Source organism: Pezoporus flaviventris, unplaced genomic scaffold, assembly GCF_033815535.1.
Source record: "Pezoporus flaviventris isolate CSIRO_AGI_PZ_B2104156 unplaced genomic scaffold, CSIRO_AGI_Pfla_v1 ptg000064l, whole genome shotgun sequence".
In the NCBI taxonomy this organism is placed as follows: domain Eukaryota; kingdom Metazoa; phylum Chordata; class Aves; order Psittaciformes; family Psittacidae; genus Pezoporus; species Pezoporus flaviventris.
The window spans coordinates 3969372-3990364 of NW_026892612.1; the positions used below are offsets into that span (position 1 = coordinate 3969372).

A 20993-nucleotide genomic window follows, 5' to 3' on the forward strand; every position below is an offset into this window, starting at 1 on the left:
TGACCTTACCGCCATGCGCATTACTGTTAGTTTGAACCCATGATTTAACCCTACAGGTTAAAAGCCCGCTCGGCCCTCTGCAGGCCGCCGCCTCCTGAGAGGCGCCCTCCACGGCCTGCACGCGCAGCTCGGCGGCCCTTCGGGGCGGGGCCCCGTAGCGACGGCGGCGGCGCACGCGCGCAGCCTCCAGCCCCCGCGGGGTTGGCGGCAGGTCTCGCGGCGTTTGGGCCTCCCGCGGGGGGGCGGGGCTGGCGCCCGCGCGCGCTTTTATAACGGGCGGCGGGGCGTGACGGCGGTGTGTCGTCCGCTTGGTGGGCCGCGTTCCGAACTGTATCAGTGGTGGGTGCTCCGTGAGGCGCTATGGGATGCAAGTGGGAGGAACGCCATCTCTGGTTGTACGTACTGGCCTTGGGCTTCGAGCGGAAGACTGTCGACGCCTCCCACTTGGTACTGGGAACGTAAGTGTGAGGGAGAAGCGGGCTGGGGAGGGAGGGGAATGGCGCCTTCGGTCCCTGAGCAAGGTCTTGGGTTTCAGCAGGCAGCGCCCAGCATGAGGAAGGAAGGTAAAGGAAGTGGGGAGGGAAGGGGCAGGCATCGCCTTGCAGCAGAGGTGCCTTTTAATGCAAAGTAGTACTTTGTAATCTTGAGCGGTCAGCAAAATATGCTGTGTTAATTCGGTATGGTAGCTGCATCTGATGTGGCTCTTTATTTGTGTATTAGAAAGATGTTCAGCATACCGAATAGCGGTGCGCTTCACGTTATTGCCACCTTCTTGTTTGAAAAGCTGGATCCGGCTCGGGCAGCAATGATTCTCAGGTAAGTGAGTTTCGGGCTTGTGAGGTTGGTGCTGTGCATGTAATCAAGAACGCGATTTATGCAGCTGCTGGGGGTGTGTGTGTGTGTGTGTGTGTGTGTCTCTGAAGGAATGCCGTGGAAGAAGAATATGCCGTCAGAATTTGTTTCCTTTTGATCACAACTCTGCAATGTATCAGAAACCTTGCCTTAATTGTAGGCGTTTCTGAAAGTGTCTGTAACTTCGTGAGTTATAGATGCCACCTGTTGGTAAAAACTTTCATAGCCGCAAAGTAATCTAACTTTCCCATTAATTTCCCTAACCAAGGAGGGAGTAACGCTTCCCATTTATGGATTGCTGCCAAGATCTTTAATGAGGCAAGAATCCCGTCTTCCTTAATGCCTTTCCTCATATAGCTGTGCCGTTTTAGCTAACACGTTAAACGAAGTGGCTGGAGAAAGACCAGGGATGTGAAATTGTCAGTTTTCTGACTCTTTTTTTCCCCTCTTCCTTTCTCTTGAGTTAAAAAAAGGTGCAGACAAATCTGTCTCAGAAATAGACCATAATTACTGTATTATGGCAAGAAAGTGTTGTCATTTAACAAACTTTTAGCTATTCTTGTTGTAGGCTATATCTCCTCATTTTCTGACTCCTCCAGGAGGCATCACTGAGAAATCTTTGTCTTAGCCTTGTTCTTAAAATGGTTAATTAGGTAACTTAATATTTTACATGTCCTGAAATTGATTTTTTTTCTTCTTCTTTTTCCCCATCCTTTTTAAATGGAAAGAAACTCTGTCTCTGCGGGTGCGTGTTTTACGAAGCAGTGTTTTATATGGCTGAAAGACATTGAAGTGAGTATTATGAAGGTGGAAATTGATGCTCTACTGCTTACTGTAAGCTCATTCCTTTTTTTGAAAGAATACATAGTGCTTTTAAATAAGAGTTTTAAAGAAGATTGTTTTACCAAAGAAGTTAGTTTTATTTCATATAGTCTTATTTCACATAGTTGCATCTTAGACTTGTTTGAGGAAAACAATGTGACATGGTGGAATTTAGATGAGAGAGACTTAATCCTGGGTCTTAAAACTGCTGTGGCTTTCTTCTGGATAATGGTATTAGAGTAGAGTAAATGGTAGAGTAAACAGAGTTCCACAGGGTTCCTCATGTCTGGGTGAGAATAATTTTCTTCAACTTGAGAGATGCTTGCCTTAGTTAACTCAGAAGGTGTTTATTGTTGTGAGAGTGGTTTCAGGTGCAGGAATTTTTTTTTTTACCATAAGTCTTTCTTTATGGGGAAATGGGCTAAACTTTAACTTGAGCTTACTAACAGGAAAGAGGCAAACCAAAATTGATGGTTTCAGGTACCATTAGTTAATGTTATCTTATCATGCTGCCTTCATTTTAATGATAGGTGTAGAAATCAGGTCTTTCTATACTGGAACACTTTTATTTTTTAGTAATAATGCAAAAGATAAAAGCTAATAATGCAATATCTTTGAGTAAGCTAAAAGCAGAGCAAAGAACACTCATTAATGACTTCAGGAGAAAACAGGAAAGAAAACGTATTTTTTCGAAGGCAGGTATTACCAGTTGTGGGTGAGGAGGGCAGAGGTTTCTAACATTTACCTCTTCCGGATTCAGCAGCAGCAGTTGTTTTTCTCCTTAGTAGCAGCGCTGTAGTTTTGACTTTCAGCCTGGGAGCAATGCTGATAACACCGATGTTGCTCAGTAATGTTTACTCTGACCAAGGACTTTCTGAGTCTCATGCTCTGCCAGGGAGGAGGGGAAGCCGGGAGGAAGCAGAGACAGGACACCTGACCCAAACTAACCAAAGGGGTACTCCATACCACAGCAGGGCATGCCCAGTATATAAGCTGGGGGCAGTTACCTGGAAGGGCTAGACCACTGCTTGGATCAGGCTGGGTGTCGGTCAGCAGGTGGTGAGCGGTTGTATTCTCTTCCCTTGTTATTTCCCATATCATTATTCACTTATTATTATTGGTGGTAGGAGCAGTGGTTTTGTGTTATACCTTAGTTACTGTACTGTTCTTATCTCAACCCGTGGGAGTTACATTCTTTCGATTCTCCTCCCCATCCCTCTGGGAGTGGGAGGAGAAAGGAGTGCGGGGAGTAAGTGAGCATGTTTCTGAGTTACCAGCTGGGCTTAAACCACAACATTACTCAACACTGATTTCAGTCTGTATGTTGAAACTGTTTCTCACATGCAGAACTTGGGATGATGGGTGGAACATTCAAAAAGTTTTAGTCTTTTCTGGCGAGAGTGGGTGTCAGCTGTAGTGGCAAAATAGTTAAGGTTTGCATTAGCCTTGATAACAAGTAGGCTGCAATGTTTTGCTAAATGGCTGTTGTTTAGGCTTAATTTCTTAGGTCAAATTTATGTTTAAAAACCAATTTAATTTTTCTAGAAGAAACACAAAGGCTGTCTTCAACATGTTACAGCGTCTTCATTAATTTCTCCTGGAGGCTTTAAATTTATTCGTATGTTCTATTTGTTTGCAAAGCACGTACTGGTTGAGGACATGAAAAAGAATTCTGTAGGTAAGTTGTAATGAAACAATGAAAATGCTTCATTTGTAATGTTTGACAGTGAATTCATCAAGTCTTTAGTATATGCCAACAGTTTTAAGGTAGTTCTGAGTTGTCTGTTCAGTTCAAAATCTTTCATGGAGTTCTGTCTACTTGCTGTCAGCTACTGCTGATATAACAATGCAGATTGCTTTGCTTTCTGTTGCTTTATGGGTCTTGCTCCAAGGTTCGCCTGTGTAATGCTGTTCACCAGTCCCCACGCAAGCAGTGGTCTGTTCAGAAGTATTGGACTGTTATACTATACTCATTCTCACAGCCTGAGTAATACTGAAGGATCAGAGCTGTTGACTGTTCTTGGAAATCTTGTGTTGTTTTATTACCTAAAGAATTGGGAAAGGGGGTGAGGGAATGAGGATGTATACAACAGAAAGAACTGGAAAAAAGGCAGTACACTGCATACTCTATTTCAGTCTAGTTAAAATGAGCATTTTGATTTGTTATTCTTCCATTTCAAACTAGGAAGATTTAGAAAGTTGTCTGTTTGCTAAAACTGAATGATGTAATCCATCCTAACTTCCATTTAGGCACTGATAAACTTATTGCCAAAGCTGTAAAGTTGAGATGTAGGAATATGTACATGGCAAAGGCAAGATGCAGAGTTGCATACAATAAACTTCTGCAAATTTTTCTAAAGGAACACTTCATTATTCAAGAATATCAGAAAAAAGCATGGTAAGTGATATATTTTAAAAGGAGTGTTTTCATAAAAGTCTGCCTTTTGTGTGTGTGTGGTTAAAAGGATTTGAGGAGGCTGCAGCTGCTTTACATCATGAGTTCTGTTGAGCTTCTCCCATTTTTTTTCCACTTTACCTCTAATTGACAGTTCTACTGTTTGTAGGGTCTTTTATGAAGTGTAATAGTCTAAACAAGTTGGTTTTGCAGTATAGGAGATGCTATATTTTGGAAGAGATGGTTACTTGGGCATTAAAAATGATCAAGTAATTCCACACGTATAGCACTATGATTGCTTAACATCTGAAGGGTCGTATCTTAGAATGTAACTGTTTCAGGGTGAAACATTTGGCCTTTGCTTGATCACTACGGGACACATTTTATTGGCATAATCCTAAATTATTTCACTTTGCTTTATTTTTGTATATGTAAAACATTCCCAGTTAGAGGAATAAGTGGAACTTTCTGTGTGGGCAAAGAATTATATGTCAGTGGAATTTACAGAATTTGGGTGGGATAGTTTACATGACTGGAGCACTTGGATGGACAGTTGCAAGCTGTTCATTAAATGGGAGGAAAGAAGAAAGAGTTTTACTGTAGGTAAAAGAGCAGTTTCAGTGCATGTATCATAGCTCCATACCAGAGGACTGGTCTGTTTCATTGCAATAGAATAAGTGACAGCTTAATTGCTTAATTTACAAATATCTTGGTGGATTTCCTGGCTGTCTTTCTGTGCAAAGTCACTGTGAGGAAGTCACGTGTGTTTTGTGTGTGGATTTTTTATTTGGTTTTGGGTTGTTTTGTGTGTGGTGGTGTTTTTGTTGTCCTGTTTTTTTTGTTTTAATGATTCCAAAACTGCTTCGGTGTGCAGACTTGGAAAGAATGTACATGATTAGATACTGCTTGTAAGTAATTCTGAGAATAGCAGATTAGAAATTTGGATTTTTAAATTTTGTTTTATATCTGTGGTAACTTTTTTCTTAGGCTTTTAATTGAAGCCAAAAACCGGATAAATTCTGAATATGCAGTCCTCCAAATACAGTCTTGGAAGTAAGTGTTTTACATCGTGACCAAGTTGGCTTATATATAATCAATTTTTTACTCAATTTTATGAAATACGAGCTCTACTTTAATTGTATTCCTTATGAATTTTTGTTTTGCGTGTGTGTATAGGATGAAACAAAATACTGAAAACAGAAATGACAAAACTGAGAGAATTCAAAAGGTGAGTATTTTTTCTGCTGTGGCAGCTTAGTGTATTTCTTATGTTTCTGTGGCATTTACTCTCAGATACTGTTAACTCCACTTGTTTATCTGTGATTATGCTAGCCCCTTCATCCGCCTTTATGCTGTTCTGATACTCTGTCATTATAGGTATTATGCCAAACATTCACACAGCATTTTTATTATTCTTGCCTGTTAAGGTCCGCAGCATGTGGACGCTTATAATGGGAATGCTTACGTCTCTGAAAAAAGAAAAGGAAGTTGTGGATTCTGTACTTGATGTACTTGAAGATGGTGCCATTTTGGATGGAACTAAAATTGTTGTCAGCGTTCCACAGTTTTTGAGTCACAAAGTTGAAAACTACGTGTACCAAGTAAGTAATTTTTGTCCTTGCTTGTCCTTTGTCACCAGGGTGTAATCCAGTACTTTTTTTAAAAAATCAAAACAAAAGAAACAAACAAAAACTTAACAGGTGGTAAGAGGTTTGCTCAAGGGTATATAGAATGTCTAGTTGTTATGTAGAAGTTTGTTATGATTATGCTGCTGATTTGTATTAATTATGTTTCAACCATGAACACTTTAACTATGTTGGTAAATTGTTGTTTTGGTTTTTTTGTTGCTTAGAAATTAAAACTAGGTTGTCTACTTTAACTGTTGTTTTAACTAATGGTCTTCTGTTTCCAGTGTGTAGTATATGGCGATGTTTAGGCCTGCCATATCTTTTGGGGCAGTGGTTAAACAATACCTCATTAGTGAAGCTTTTTTAGTTCATATTGCTTTATAGGCTGCTTTTAAGCAGCTGATTCTAGAAAATAAAACCTGAGGCTTAAATCTAGAGTTTTTTTTTTAAACATGAAACAATCAGGAACTGAATAAAAATTTCAAGTGTAACTTTGTGTCCCCTCTCTGACTACAGAAGACACAATTTTCTGATATTGATGCTGTTCACTAATTTTTTTTTTCTTGCTGTACTTCAAGCGTTTTACAGGGAATGCATATGAAGCTAAAAGCCTCAATTTCGTAGCAGTTACCCAGTTATTAAATGAAGCCCTCAGGACATTGAGAGATGAACACTTTCAGTCCCAATTAGAAAAATGTCTTTCTGTACTTGAGAATAAGCGTATGTGCTGCAAGAAATCACTACAGGGTTTGAAAGTGTTGAGGTAATTGTCTGGAAACTATCTGCTTCCTTGTTCTTTAGTCTACAGATCATGTCTTCCTACCTTGGAGTCTTTTCTAAAATAATACCGTTTGTAATGAAAACGTATTGGTTCAGTCTTCTTCCTTTGTCCCTGGGAAATTCACATTTTTCTTGATTAAATTCTGAGATTTTTCTCTAGTGTCAGCTTTTTGCCCTTGCTTTGCTAATATTTCAGCTTTGTTCCTCATGACCTCCTTTGCTAGGAGGTTTAATTTTGCAATCATGGTTTTAAACCCAGCTGCTAACTATGTACCATGCACCTGAGCGGGATGGGGAGGAGAACTGGAACAATGAAAAACCCACAGGTTAGAAGAACAGTTCAATAATTGAAATAAAGTAAAATATAGTGATAATAGAAATAAGATCAGCAATAATAATAGAGAACAGCAAAAATGAAATGAAAATTCAGAAAACTCAGTTGATGCACAACACAATTGCTCTCCACCTGCCAGCTGATACCCAGACTTACCTGCTTTTCTGGGTAGCTCCCCCCAGTTTATATACTGGGCATGACGTGCTGTGGTATGGAATACCTGTTTAGCTAGTTTGGGTCAAGTGTTGTGTGTCTGTTTCCTCCTGGCTTCTTGTGCCCCTCCTCGGTGGAGCATGAGAGACCAAAAAGTCCTTGATGGGGGTAAGTGCTACTGAGCAACACTAGAATGCTGGTGTGTTACCAGCATTGTTCTCAGGCTAAAGCCAAAACACAGCACTGTTACCAGCTACTAGGAAGAAAATTAACTCTATCCCAGCTGAAACCAGGACAGATAATTGACCTGATTTTTATTTTATTTCTCATGTTTAATCAGTTCTGGGATTTTAAAACTTTATCTGAAACTGGCTTAGGGAAAGTTCAGGTGTGTACCTCATAGTATGCATTTATTTTAATGTAGTTCTTCCAATTCAAGTGTAAGAAACATGAAGGCTACCTAGCAGCTGCTTTTTAGCTTGTGAATTTCAGTTCTTAGTGGATGCACAAATGCATGGATGTATATCAGATTTTGCAGGGTAAGGAAGGGTACATAATACTATCCATCTTTATGCAGAACTGTTACCTCCACCAACAGATGTCTTATGTTCATTTTCCATGCTCATATGTTACAGGCTAGAAATAGAGCAACAGCATCGTGTGTCAATTGAATCTATTTCTAGAGAACAGGAAAACTGGAAAGTGAAGTGGAAAAGCTTTCTTGGCCTATATCCTTTTTATTTCAGCTTAAATCAGGATCGAGTAAGTAGTCTTCATCAGAATCTGATAAATTGGAGAGAAAGAGTGAAGGTTGAGAGGATGTATGTCTAAGCTGGTGTGTTTTTATTGCAAGACTTAAGCTTTATCTGCAAGGCTAGGGAATCAGATAACACAGTATAGCAGAAATTGCTTTATGAAGTAGTCTTTCTTAAAGAAGGTACATTTGACTTGATGACATCTAGTATCTTCATATAAGATGGGGGATACAACCATCTTCTTAAAGCAGTAGATTAGCATAAGAGCAAGCTGATTTGGTTTTGGTTTTGTCCATGTCTATTTCCCTGTGGAAACTGAGCTGTCATGTGCTGTCAGTCTGAACAACTGCTGAGTTCCATTTTTCTCTTTTATAGTGATGGGCTTGATGTCAGAATGGAAATTATCTTTCAGTCATTTGCACTGATACAGGGATCTGAGATTCTACCCTTGCCTAGCTACCCAGCAGAAAGGAAAAGTTTCATGTTGAGTCTGAACTGGCTTGCAGAAAAGCTGCTGTAAATAGTTGTCTGTAAATTGCTATTGACATGCAGATTTTCTTGGACTGCTTGCGTAATTTTTTTCCTTTTGAAAGGAAAGTTGTGTAATTTTCCTTTCTTTTGAAAGGAGTTAACAGCTGTTCAGCACCATTCTTCTAGAGTTGCAGAGGAAGATCAAGGTTTTTGTCAGCATCTACTATCAATTTCAGGTCAGTGAATGGAAGTTTGTGTTTTTTTTTCCTTCACCCTGCTACTTTGTTAACTTTGTTAAAAGTTACGTGGTGTTGAAAAGACTCCCCACTGGTTTTGCAAGTATCTTTGATAGTCTTTGATAATGGATCTTTGCCACAGTTGCCTTAGATTTTTCAGCCTTGTTGTATCTCAGAGATGACAGAAGCACAGAATGGTTGAGCTTGGAAGGGACCACCAGGGGCACCTAGTCCAACACCTCTGCTCAAGCAGGAGCATCTAGAGCATGTAACTCGGATTTGTGTCCAGATGGCTCTTGAATATCTCCAGGGAAGGAGACTCCACAGTCTATTTGGGCAACCTGTTCCAGCCTCGCAGTAAATAATTTCTTCATCATGTTTGGGTGAAATGTACTGTGGTTTGGTTTACACCTGTTGCTTCTAATCCTGTCATAAAGCACCACTGAGAAGAGCCTTGTCTTATACTCTTGATGCTCTCCATTCAGAGCTTACACACATTGATTAGATCCCCGCAGAGGCTTCTCTTCTCTAGGCTAAACAGGCCCAGCTTCTCAGTGTTCCCTCATCTGAGAGATTTTTCCAGACCCTTAATCATTCTAGTAGCCCTTCACTGGACTTTCTCCAGGCATTCCACATCTCTCTTGTGCTTGGTGGCCCAGAACTGGACACAGTACTTTAGGTGAGGCCCTGCCAGGGCTGCATAGAGAGGGAGGACTACCTCACTTGACCTGCTTCAGATTCTCTGAAGCTTTTAGTATGGCAAAAAAACAACACTGGATCTGTTTGGTATTTTGTTCTCACACTCAGGATATTGAGACAGACTTCCACATGTAATGATTTTTTCTTGGATTCTAGAGAAAACATTTGACAGTAAAAGTTGCTTCAGGTTAGAAGAGTAATAAGAGAGAAAGAAGATTAAAACTTTTCCCATTGGTCAGCTGGGAAAAGAAACTAAAGGTGTCCTACTAGGAAAGCATCTTTCCCTGGTGCATTCTGAAATACTTGATTCCACAGTGACTGTGCTATTTGATCAGGACCTTACTTGATCTCTATGTTGGTTGCTTTCGGTTATGAGGTTAATGATGATTAGAACTCCCTTTGATCAGACATGGATGTTGCCCATGTTAACTGGCTGATAAGATGACTGTATTTTACTGGGTAGTGCTTACTAACAAAGAGTTGACTGTCACTAGTGTAGAGTTATAGATAACTAGAAGCTGAAAAGCAAGGGTGGAAAAGGAGGAAGACAGCTTGAATAGTCTGTGTTTGCAGTCCCTTTTAGGAAAAATGACATAGTAGATACATGTTGGAATGTCAAGATGCAAAGCAGTAGGGAGATGGCGAAAACGCTGCTCCAGTAGTCTAGGGGTATGTAAGTATAAGGCTAGAAGCTGCAAAGGAAAAGGCTATAGAATTGCAGATGGGAGGTAGTTTGCTTTAAATCTCAAAGATGAAAGCACTGTGCAGTAATGCTGTGAGCTTCTGGTAATACTGGAAAGCTTGAGACAAGTTTTTGTCTGTGGCATTTTCTCCACTTTGTGGTTAAGATGCGTGATCTGAGAATCCAGCCACTAGGAAAACTTTCTTCTGGTTAATATGGTACATTAAAAAAAGTTAACATTGCAAACTCCAAATAAACTTAGATTTCTGAGGTGGTGTTGAGGTGAATACAAAAAGAAGTGTGATTTATGTTTACAGAAGCTGCAATTTAGGGTTAGTAGAGAATGCCGAGGTTAAACTTTGGGTGTTTATCCAAATGATGTACCAAAATAAATACTTATTTTTTGAGAGAGTCCTGAGCTGAGAGGTATGTATACCTCTGATAATATGCAAAACATTTCCTTACAGTGTGCCTTGCTTTGCCTGGGCACTTGGGCTGATGCAGCATTGATCAGAGGGATGAGTATGTCCACACATTTATTCATTAATAAATGCAGATGAAGATAGTGGAGAAAACATGGGTGGAATTTGCTTTTTTGGAATTGATGTGCCGCACAACTGAAGCAAATGCAGAGAGGAGGGGGGTAATGTGTGGCCGGGGTTGTAGTTTGGAGGAGGGTGGAACATATATTTGGGAACAACACAAGTAAATACAGGCTGCTGGTGTTGTCTGTGGCTTCAGGTGGTACCTGAGCAGAAGAATTGATTGCTCTGTCCTGCTTATGTACTAATAATACTCAGAAAGCCTATCCTGTGACTAGTCTACAGAAGTGGTCTGAGTCACTTGTTGTCTGGGAAGCCTGAGTAGAAAGAAGTGGAAGCAATAATAAAACTGTTGGCTTGCTTTTCTAGATGTTTTGGACTCTATTACTGAAGAAAGTTGTGAGAAAGATGATGGGGCATTAGAAACTATGATGGATAAATCAACACCACCACGGTATGATGTTAATGAGATAACTGGTAAAAAAGCAGTGGAGAAAAAAAATAGAACTTATTGGAGTTGCATATATTGCATCTCTTGATCCTTAGTGGAATATTGCAGTAGCCCACTCCTTACACCCACATGATTTAGGAAGATAGTCCAAAAGTAACTGCCACTTGCTGCAGCTGGTGACTGATTGATCAACTGGTTGCTACTGAATAGCATGTGCAGTGGCAAAGTTGCAAGGTTTTTATCCCTCTTTTTGACTGCGTTCTTTCAAGCTTTAAGAGACAGGTGGAGAAAACAGATTTTGGTTTCTGAGGCTGGGCTGAAGTACGCAGTATGTTCAGTACAGCCTGGGAATAAAAGAGGAGACATTCACAGATGAGCCCTCTTTTTGTGGTTAAAACCCCCTCCAAAACCACAACTCACTAAGTCTTCTAAAATTGCTTTGTGCTGTAGCTTCTCTTACTGTAGTTCCAGTAAAAGACAGAATACAGAACAATGGTGTTCCAGAAAGCTTTGGCCTATTGGCATTTAACTAAACTGTGGAAAGTTTCGTAACCTTCTGAATAACACATATTCCAAACACATAGTCAACTTTCAAGTATGACTGTATGTCATACTTGAAAGTTGTCTAATAGGGGACAAAGGGAGTTGGCAAAAGAAGGTTGTACTGTTCTTAAGACATCAGTACATGTAGTTGGATGGAAGTCCCAAAGGTTGTCCAACTAGTTAAAAATTAAAGCCTGGATTTCCCTTAGTGACTTCATACAGCATAAATTTTTTTGTTGGCTTGTGATTCTAAAGATAGATAACAGCAAATATTAATGTTTTAAGGTGCCTTCTTCCTAGCAAGTGGGGACTGCATCTTACATTTTAGTCATCTATGCTATTAGCACTACACTCATCAGAAGTTAGAAGACTGAAGTTTTTTATAGCCAGGTTATTGTTAAATATCAGTAAGTTCACATAAGAACATACCTGTGGGTGCCAAAGGGGATTCAGAGGAAGCGTATTTAGGGAAAACAGGGAAATGAACTTGAAGTCTCCAGAAGACTTTGTAGTTATGTTTTTCAGTTATATTGGAGAATATAGAGGACTTGTTTATAAAATGTATTACAAAATGTGTTTGCTTTTTTTTTTAATCAAGGGAAAAACTTTATTAAAAACTTGATTAATAACTTTGGGAGGCTGATACACAGCTAGGGCTAAATCTGCTCTAATTGTCACATGCTCTCCCTATAGTAAAATTGCCTTCTGATGACCGGGACGAATTGAGGGGAATCGTAACGGACAGATACGGGGCACATAAGATGTAATGGCCTTCTACTAAGACTTGCATGCCACTTGCTTTATCTGTCTCTAAAATACTTTCCCCCCCTCCCCCCCCCCCCCCAAGTTTCTCTTCAGTGGCTCTGGAGGTGTCAAAAGCATCTGAACACAGAGACTTGTTAACTGAACAGGTAATTCTTCAGTAACTTCCTGCCTGTCAGAGAAGTTAAACTTAAGATATTTACTTTTTACATTGAACGAAACCTGGAGTTAATATTTCAGAGAGAGGGCTGTAATTTTTTCTGGTTTTGGGGGGGGGGGGGAATGTGTGTGTGTGTGTTTTGTTTTGTATTTTTTTTCCTGTAGTGTTTTTGCACATCTTGAGTCAGTCCTGGAAAACTCTAAAAGCTGTTGGAGACTTCATCAAGCTTTAGGAAAGGACAGTAGGAAGTTGACTTCAAATACAACATTTGGTGTGTCACCGATTCTCTGCTTGTTTGCTTGTCTTTTTGGTGTGAGCAGTGGTCAGAATTTGATGTTTAAGTTGTGTGTGACCTTAAGGGTTATAAGGTGCCTAAAAGCAACTTGGTTGTATAGTTGTCTGTTGCACAATTGTTCAGTGTAGTATAGAATCATAGAATAGTTAGGGTTGGAAAGGACCTTAAGATCATCTAGTTCCAAACCCCCTGCCATGGGCAGGGACACATCACACTAAATGATGTCACCCAAGGCTCTGTCCAAACTGGCCTTGAACACCGCCAGGGATGGAGCATTCACAACTTCCTGGGCAGCCTATTCCAGTGCCTCACCACCCTTACAGTAAAGAACTTCTTTGCCTTGGTCTTCAATGGCAGATGCTCTGACCACACCACCCAAGTCTTGGAAGGCAGACGCAGGGACTGTGAGAATGAAGACCCTAGGCCCACTGTAGGAGAGGATCTGGTTTGAGACCATCTTAAAAACCTGAATGTGCACAAGTCCATGGGACCTGATGAAATCTATCCTTGGGTCCTCAAGGATCTGGCAAATGAAGTCGCTAAGCTACTATCCATCATACATGAAAAATCATGGCAGTCAGGTGAAGTTCCCGATGACTGGAAAAAGGGAAATATAACCCCCATTTTCAAGAAGGGGAAATTGGATGACCCAGGGAATACAGACCAGTCAGTCTCACCTCTGTGCCAGGCAAAACCTTGGAGCAGATTCTGTAATGCTAATCTCCACCAGCAGACCTGGCCTCCCAAACTGAGTCCTATGTTTTAGATACCTAAACCCCTGACTACAGCACCACTGTTCTAACCATTTATTAACCTTACCATCCTCCTAGCCTTTTTAAGGTCCTCCCCCTTTATCCTGGAGAATGTTCAAGGTAGTTGCAGGTGTGTCATCTGTGCTCTGTGCAACACTCTGTCCTAGCCGCTACTTGCGTCCTACTTTAAATACAATTCTAAAAGTATTTGTTTAGTTAGAATTGAAGACTGAAATATTTTATTGACTAAACACTGAGGTTATGGCTGTTCAGAATTTGCACAGTAGTTTTCTCTTTATTCTGTTATTCTGACACTTAAGATTTGACAATTCTTGTGTATTTCTCTAGGACTTGCATATTGAAACTTGGGAGGTGGAAAAAAAGCCTGTGTCTCAAGATACGTTAAGAAACAGAAAGGATGAGTCTTCCATTTCAGAAACGGTTGAGAATGCAGGTTATCCTGTCAAAAGCCCTCTTGAGAAAGCCAGAGATGAGCTGGCAGAAGTGGTTAGGAACAGTCTTTTTATTTTTATTCCCCCCCCCCCCGTTGTTAAATAAATGGTCATTAAGTTCAGAGAACCAATTACTAATTATAACGTGCCTTTTGTAATTTGCATATGTCAAAAGTTACTTTTTTCTGCTAGATGGTAATCGACATCCCTAACTTTTAGGGGTGACTACCCAGTTATGTACACCCTGAAAGCATGGAGCTTGTGCAGTTATCATATTTTCAAGTCATGATGAAATGAATAGAACTTTCAGTTCTATCATGGTATGATTTATGTAACTTTTAATACTTAAACCTAGATGGTGAGGGTACTTAGAATTGAGTTCTGATTTTAGTCCCCTATCTTAATTTTGTGTTTGTAGGACACTGCGGTCATTGTGAGTCAGAAGATTCAAAAAAGAAGAGTCAGGAGATTCAAAACTCTTCTGATCGTTTAGACAGTGGATTTATTTTGAGCCGTAACTAACAGAAATAAAGAGGTGGTGATTTTGCTTTCTCAGGATCTAGATGATCTATGATTCTATGATTTCCCTTTTCTAAAATCCTACAGGTTGCAGAAGCAGTGGTGTCTGAGTCGACTCTGACTGGTGAGAGAAAAGGAATGGCATTAGAAGATCTTACTATCTCATTGTCTTTTGACCCATTTATAACAAGAAGACAAATTCCCCGAACTCCAGAAAATCTGTATAAGTTGGAAACTGACTGTATACTACCCACTGTTGAAGAATGTGGTAAGTTCATTGACTTTGTACATGTCACAGAAGATAACTATTTCAGTGAAGCTGCAACCCTTACAGGCTTCCCCTGTAACACAACATAGTAGGCCTAATGAAATTATGGCATTAAGGTATACTCAATTGTTTCGCAAAATTACAGTATTTGCATTTTAATTACACGTGTGCTTCCCTGCTGGGTGGTGGTTGAGGGGTCTCTGGTGGCCATCGATAGTCTTCCTCACTGTGTCTGCTGATTGACCTCTTTGCTTGCACTTGTGCAATTTGTGAATTACTTAACAATTATGTCCACAGTTTAGGTCAGTTTGCTCCGATTTGTTCATTAGCATGAAGAACCAGCCCCATCTTGCTCTCAACAGAGGAGTCCCAATTTACAGCTTACAATTAACAGAGTGGTTTGAATTTACAACTTAGCATTTCAGCTTACAATTCCCCTTTTTTGAGGCTTAGAGGATACACATTTATCCTTATAAGCCTCTGTCGTGGTTTAAGCCCAGCTGGTAATTCAGAACCACGCAGCCACTTGCTCACTCCTCCCTTTTTCCTTCCCCTGCTCCCGCAGGGATGGGGAGGAAAATTGAAAGAATGTAACTCCCACAGGTTGAGATAAGAACAGTCCAATAACTAAGGTATAACACAAAACCACTGCTCCTACCACCAATAATAATAAGGGAAATAACAAGGGAAGAGAATACAACTGCTCATCACCTGCTGGCTGATAACCCAGCCTGACCTGACTAGCTCTCAAGCTCTTCTGGGTAACTGCTCCCAGTTTATATACTGGGCATGACGTGCTGTGGTATGGAATACCTCTTTGGCTAGTTTGGGTCAGGTGTCCTGTCTCTGCTTCCTCCCAGCTTCCCCTCCTCCCTGGCAGAGCATAAGACTCAGAAAGTCCTTGGTCAGAGTAACCATTACTGAGCAGCAACTAAAAACATTGGTGTTATCAGTGCTGTTCCCGAAAGTCAAAGCCACAGCACTGCAGCAGCTACTAAGAAGGAGAAAAATGACTGCTGCTGCTCAACCCAGGACAACAGTACTGCACCAGTTATTAAGGAGAAAAGTAACTGTTACAGCTGTACCCAGGACAGTGTCCACCCCTTTCTCCATGCCATTTACATTATGCTCAGGCCCCACAGTTTTTTCAACATGCCGTTACTTTTTGTCTTTCAGAGAGATACATACATGCACACACACAGACAGATATCATTCCTTAGTCTGTAGACCATCCCTATAAAGTTTGCTAAGTTCATGTTGGGCTTTACCTGTTGTAACTGTCTTTCAGGACAGGAGAGACTGTAGTGTTGGATTCTTGCTTGCTGGTGACATGACTGAATGTGTCTGGTCTCATCGGAGTGTATTCTTCTTTGGGGTGATGACTGAATAGAAGTCAGGTTCAATCACTGGTGACCTCAGGACAGTACTGGGAGACTCCCACTGTTGCTGCTGGCTTTTCCTGTGACTTTATTCTGTGCTGATGATCATGACAGCATATGTTTTCTTTTCAAAGCCCAGGGTGGCAGAGATAGGCATTTAGATGCTATAGAAGTGTTATATAGCAGGCAACAGCATATAATTAAGTTCATTGGCTGTTTTCACCCAAAATTAAATCCCTTTGACATACACACTGGACTTCCCTGTCTTCCTGCATTACCCACCAAGTATATCCAGGTCCCTCAGCAAAAACAATCCCAAGGGTGGGTTTGCCTTTACCTGAAGCAGGAATAACTCAGACTGTCTTCCTCAGCTAACTCTTTATGTGCACCACAGGAACTTTATCCTCTTCTACAGTATGTAAAAGTTCTGAGTGCGCTGGGCCAGCCCTGTTGGCAGATCCTCTGGTGTTGACCCACCAGGTGCCTTTTGGTAAATGTGTATCCCAATGTTTGAAAGTCCCACCACCCATTGCTCTCAGTGTAGTTTTTAACAGCCCACTGTACCAGAGGCTGGTGCATGGTAGGGGATGTGATATACTCACTCAATGCAATGCTCTTTGGCCCAAGTATCTATAAGGTTGTTCCGGAAATGAGTCCCATTGTCTGACTCAATTCTGTCTGGGGTGCTGTGTCACCACAAGATTTGTTTCTCAAAGCCCAGGATAGTGTTCTGGGCAGTGGTGTGGGGGAGAGCATATGTTTCCAGCCATCCGGTATTGCTTCCACCATGGTAAGCACATGGCGCTTGCCTTGGTGGGTCGGTGGGAGTGTGAAGTAGTCAATCTGCCAGGCCTCCGATATTTGTACTTCAGCCATTGTCCTCCATACCAGAGAGGCTTTAACCACTTGGCTTGCTTAATTGCAGCATGTTTCACACTCATGAATAACCTGGACAGCAGTGTACTTTGGCTGGTTTGGGTCAGGTGTCCTGTCTCTGTTTCCTCCCAGCTTCTTGTGCCCCTTTTTACTGGCAGAGCGTTAAGAAAAGTCCTTGATCAGGGTAAACGCTACTGAGGAACAACTAAAACATTGGTGTGTTATCAGCGTTTTTCTCAGAGTAAAGCCAAAACACAGCACTGCACCAGCTACTAGTAAGAAAAAAATAAATTACTGTTACAGCTGAAACCAGGATAGAATCAATTTTTTCCTTGATTTGTTCTATTTAGTTACAGAAGTCAGAAGATCATGGAGAAAAGCTATTAAGACTGAGGACTCATCAGACATAAAGCTGAACCTACCTGAGGTAACAATAGAAGAAGCTCCAGTGGATGCTTACATCTGTAAGAAGATGGGAGACTCTAGATTTGAGTGCTTTGACTCTGCATCTTCTGTACCTGACTTTGATCCTGCCTTGTCAGAAAGCAAGTCCCGATTAAGAGCTACAGAATTTAGACCTCAAAAGCAGATGAGGATAAGTCATATTGAATCTCCAGTTTCAGAATCATCTGGAATACAAGAAAGTGAGATAAGTGAAGCACAGGAGTTAAAAGATACTGTTTTGAACAACAGTTCTGTAGATGATCTAGAAGAACATACTTCTCAATATGTAAAGAGCATCATGAATACTACAGGCGTATGTTCAGAAAACACTTGTGGAACAAATGTTCTACCATCAGAGTGTTTTCAGGGTTCCTTAATGAGTGGGATGCTGTACTGGAATGTATCTTCATTGTTAAATTCTGTCAGTGATGAAACTGCCTGCTTGGGGATATTGGGTGAGACATTTGAAGGATGTCTTGAAGGAGTACTTAGTAACACAGATGCCAACCAGTCTTCAAGCTTTGAGTCTTATTTTGATGTAATGGACAGCACAGTAACCGGTGGCTCAAAAAATGAGGAAGGTATTGAAAGATCAAAGCTACATGTGCAGTCCAACCTACATGAAGCACTGAAAAAGACGCCATCTACGAGTAAAAAGGAGCTGCATCAACTGCTTAGTGGAGGTGAATCTGTAAGCTCTGTATCATCCCCAAGTCTTGCACCAGAAAAAAGAGATGAATTTTCCAGTCCTCAAGAACTCTTCTTTTTGGATGAAGAATTTACAAAGATGCCAACACCAAAATCCCTTAATGAAATAAAATCTTCTCTGTCATCTTTGCTGGTATCCTTTCAACATCTGGAGGAAATGGCATCAATGGTACACGAAATCCCATTAGACTTAAAACATAAATTGAAAGGTAAGTATCCATGTGCTTTAGCAATAAGATTTTGTCCCTTCTGTTACTGGGTATACTACCATAAATAACCTGCTCTAGCTAAACCTTGCTGTGCAAGTATATGTACAGATTATTTTTATGCTTATTCCTTATGGAAAGTGAGACATAAAAGCAAAGGAAACATGCTTCCTTTACCTATATCACCATCTTGCAAGTAGGAGAAAAGGTGCTTGTCTGACTCTTGAGGTAATTTGCAGCTGTTAAAAAAAAAAAAAGCCTTAAGGTGCATTAGCAGTGGAGCAATCTGAAGTTCAATTTTGAGAATTCACAAAATTAGTTTGAAGTAGTGCCTTTACTCTGAACAGATGTGGTTATTTAGAAATATGTTGTAGGTCATTGGATTTTTTTGTGCATTCAGTCAGGAGTTCATCATTGTAATACTATTACTATACTTTTCATAATGAAATATACTCCATTCCAGAGGGCCCCCCTGCTCCCTCACCCCATTTCCAATGGAAATGTCAACTTTTCTTTAACCAGTTTAAAGTTAAGCAGTAGTTCAGTGTTTAGTTACACGTGAGGTCTGTTTCTGAAATGCAGTAAAATATGAGGTAGTAATGGTTCTACAAAAGACTTTGACCAAAACAGCTGGTATTTAATGGAGTACTAGGAATTTAACATAATAAGGTAGGAGTAGTGAGATTTATACTTCATGCAAAGTATTGCTTCAGTTTAGGTTGTGGCGGTACTGATAGCAGATGATCTCCTTTGCTTTGAACAGTTATCTAAATCGGAAGTAATGTTTCATACATGTTTTTTAATAGGTGTCAAACAAATGTGAAGCAGCATTTCTGTAAATTAATGAATAGTACCAAGTTCTGAGTGATAACTAATACAATTTTTCTTACAGACAAAGATGATTTGGATGAGAAGCCAGCCATGAAGGAACCATCGTCAAGATAGAATTATGGTTAAGGAGAAACATAATTGTGTTACTATGGTTATGGATCACTTGAGAGTGTAACGTCTTCTCTAAGCACTACCTGGATGGAGAAGTTGCACTCCTGTTTTCAGCAGTCTGTATTCCAAACTTTTTTAAGCATATTAGTTGACTGCTCTGGTTCCTTTAATACGTCATCCATTGCAGCATTCTATGTAAAGCCCATCTTTTAAATACAGAACTGTTCTTATATGAGTAGGTAGCATAATCCTAGAAAATGGAAAGGCAAAGTGTCATGTGAAATTTTGTCTTTATCTTTCCTTATTTCTACCTCCTCTCAAAACCTACCTGTCCTCCCCTTCCTCCATCCCTTAAAACTAGCCTGAGTTTATTGGTTCCATGACAGTGAAATTGGCATAGTTGGCAAGGTGTGAATAGAGGGATCAATACAGAGGCACAGATGTGCCCCTACTCCCCCAGGCGTGCAATGAGCAAAGAAGTGGTTTGGCGCACCGGTGCTATTGGAGAGAACTGAACAATCCTGGGGAGATGGTGGAGCAGGAGGTCAGTTTTTGAAATGCCTCAATAAAAAAGAGCTAATAATGGTTTTACAGAATCTTTTCACTAAAATAGTTGGTATTTAATGGAGTACTAGGAATTTAATGCAGCGAGCTAGTCTGAACCCCATCAGGGGCATGTGCTTGGTACAGGCTCAGAACTGGTTTTTTTTTTTTTTTGGAAGACCAGGAAGGGATGATTTGGAGAAGCAGGTGGAGATAGTTCAAAAGAACTGAAAAGAGAAAGTGAAGGCATTCACTAGAACAAAGAATTGAAATCTGCTGGCAGAAGCAAACACACGCACCTTGTATTGCTCAAATTCAGAAGCTGAGTGCAGTCCCAGACGTGGAGGACTGGGATGGAAATGTCTGGGCACATTCTGAGGAGAGTAGTTCTGAAGAGGTGGGGAGTTGGAGTAAAGTTCTTACTGAGACCGAAAGGCAGAGGGAGGGGGGTAACCCAAAACCACAGTCAGCACTATTCCCTGGATAGGACCTGGGCACAGTGAATTGCAATACAGTTTTGGCATAAGCTGGGCAAACAGCAACAGATTGTGAAGTCTCTCTGGTGAGAGGGGAAATAAGGTACTGTTAGGCGCTGAAGAAGCGAGCAAGTTTTGGGGTCCAGAGTGGCTCGTTGTGACGGGACACAGACGGCAGGGAGAGCGGGGAGGCAGCCTCCCCCAAAGGCAGAAGGAGCTGTGGGAGCGAGTGCGGGGGCTGCTGCAGCCCGGCAGTGGAGATTGGGCTGCAAGGAGTCCCGGTGGCCGCTTCCCGCCGGTAGAGCCACGCCGCCTCAGGCGCCTCCTCGCAGCATTCCCAGACCCCGAAAGCGCTCGTTCGGTGCCTTGGGAGGAATTCTGGCAGCGACCGGCACCCGCGGCGACACCCGCGCTCGTCTCGTGACAATGAAGTCACCATCGGCCGCGCTCCTGGAGGTCTCGAACCGTCCCCGAGCCGCCGGGCAGGACAGGCCGGGGCCTTGGTCAGGAACGTGCCTCGGCCGGAAGCACTCCAGCGGGGGTGCCCGAGCTGGGTTGCGGGTCAGAGCGCTTCGGCCGCGGCCGGCAGACGGCGGCACTGCCGGGGGAAGGACCTGAGGGGGGTGAGGACCAGAAGCCGCGGTGGGGGGTCTCGGGTCGGCGGTGAGCTCCTGCCCCAGCCGCTGGCAGGGAGCTCTGTGCTCATATCCCCGGGTGCAGAGCGATCACGTGCGGCGGTTTAATGGTGCGGGGCCCAGATGGGGTTAAATGAGCAACCGGCAGAGGATGACGGAGTTGAACCGTCAGGAGAGCTGTGGGTAGCGTGGTGTAACCGATGCAGCAGCAAAACTGCCCCTGGCTCGAGCTC

The 20993-nt window shown here is 41.6% G+C and overlaps 1 protein-coding gene and 1 non-coding gene across 2 annotated transcripts; both read left to right on the plus strand.

Annotated features, from left to right (window-relative positions):
• The first annotated feature begins 360 nt into the window (after nt 1-360).
• Nucleotides 361-19227, plus strand: HAUS6 (HAUS augmin like complex subunit 6). Its single transcript, XM_061470873.1, has 18 exons — nt 361-458; nt 721-816; nt 1581-1644; nt 3220-3352; nt 3925-4072; nt 5057-5122; nt 5246-5297; nt 5497-5670; nt 6276-6460; nt 7600-7726; nt 8345-8426; nt 10719-10803; nt 12191-12254; nt 13661-13819; nt 14371-14504; nt 14916-14917; nt 17157-18167; nt 19057-19227. Exons 1-18 carry the CDS (start codon nt 361-363, stop codon nt 19107-19109), a joined length of 2733 nt encoding a protein of 910 aa, XP_061326857.1. The 3' UTR covers nt 19110-19227.
• Nucleotides 11976-12105, plus strand: LOC133278290 (small Cajal body-specific RNA 8). Its single transcript, XR_009746497.1, has one exon. It is a non-coding gene; the product is annotated as a small Cajal body-specific RNA 8 (non-coding RNA).
• Nucleotides 19228-20993: the final 1766 nt, after the last annotated feature.

Coding starts and splice junctions, on each gene's coding strand:
- HAUS6 (XM_061470873.1), top strand. CDS start 361: ATGGGATGCAAGTGGGAGGAACGCCATCTCTGGTTGTACGTACTGGCC. Junction 459..720: donor TCCCACTTGGTACTGGGAAC/GTAAGTGTGAGG, acceptor TTTGTGTATTAG/AAAGATGTTCAGCATACCGA. Junction 5,123..5,245: donor CTCCAAATACAGTCTTGGAA/GTAAGTGTTTTA, acceptor GTGTGTGTATAG/GATGAAACAAAATACTGAAA.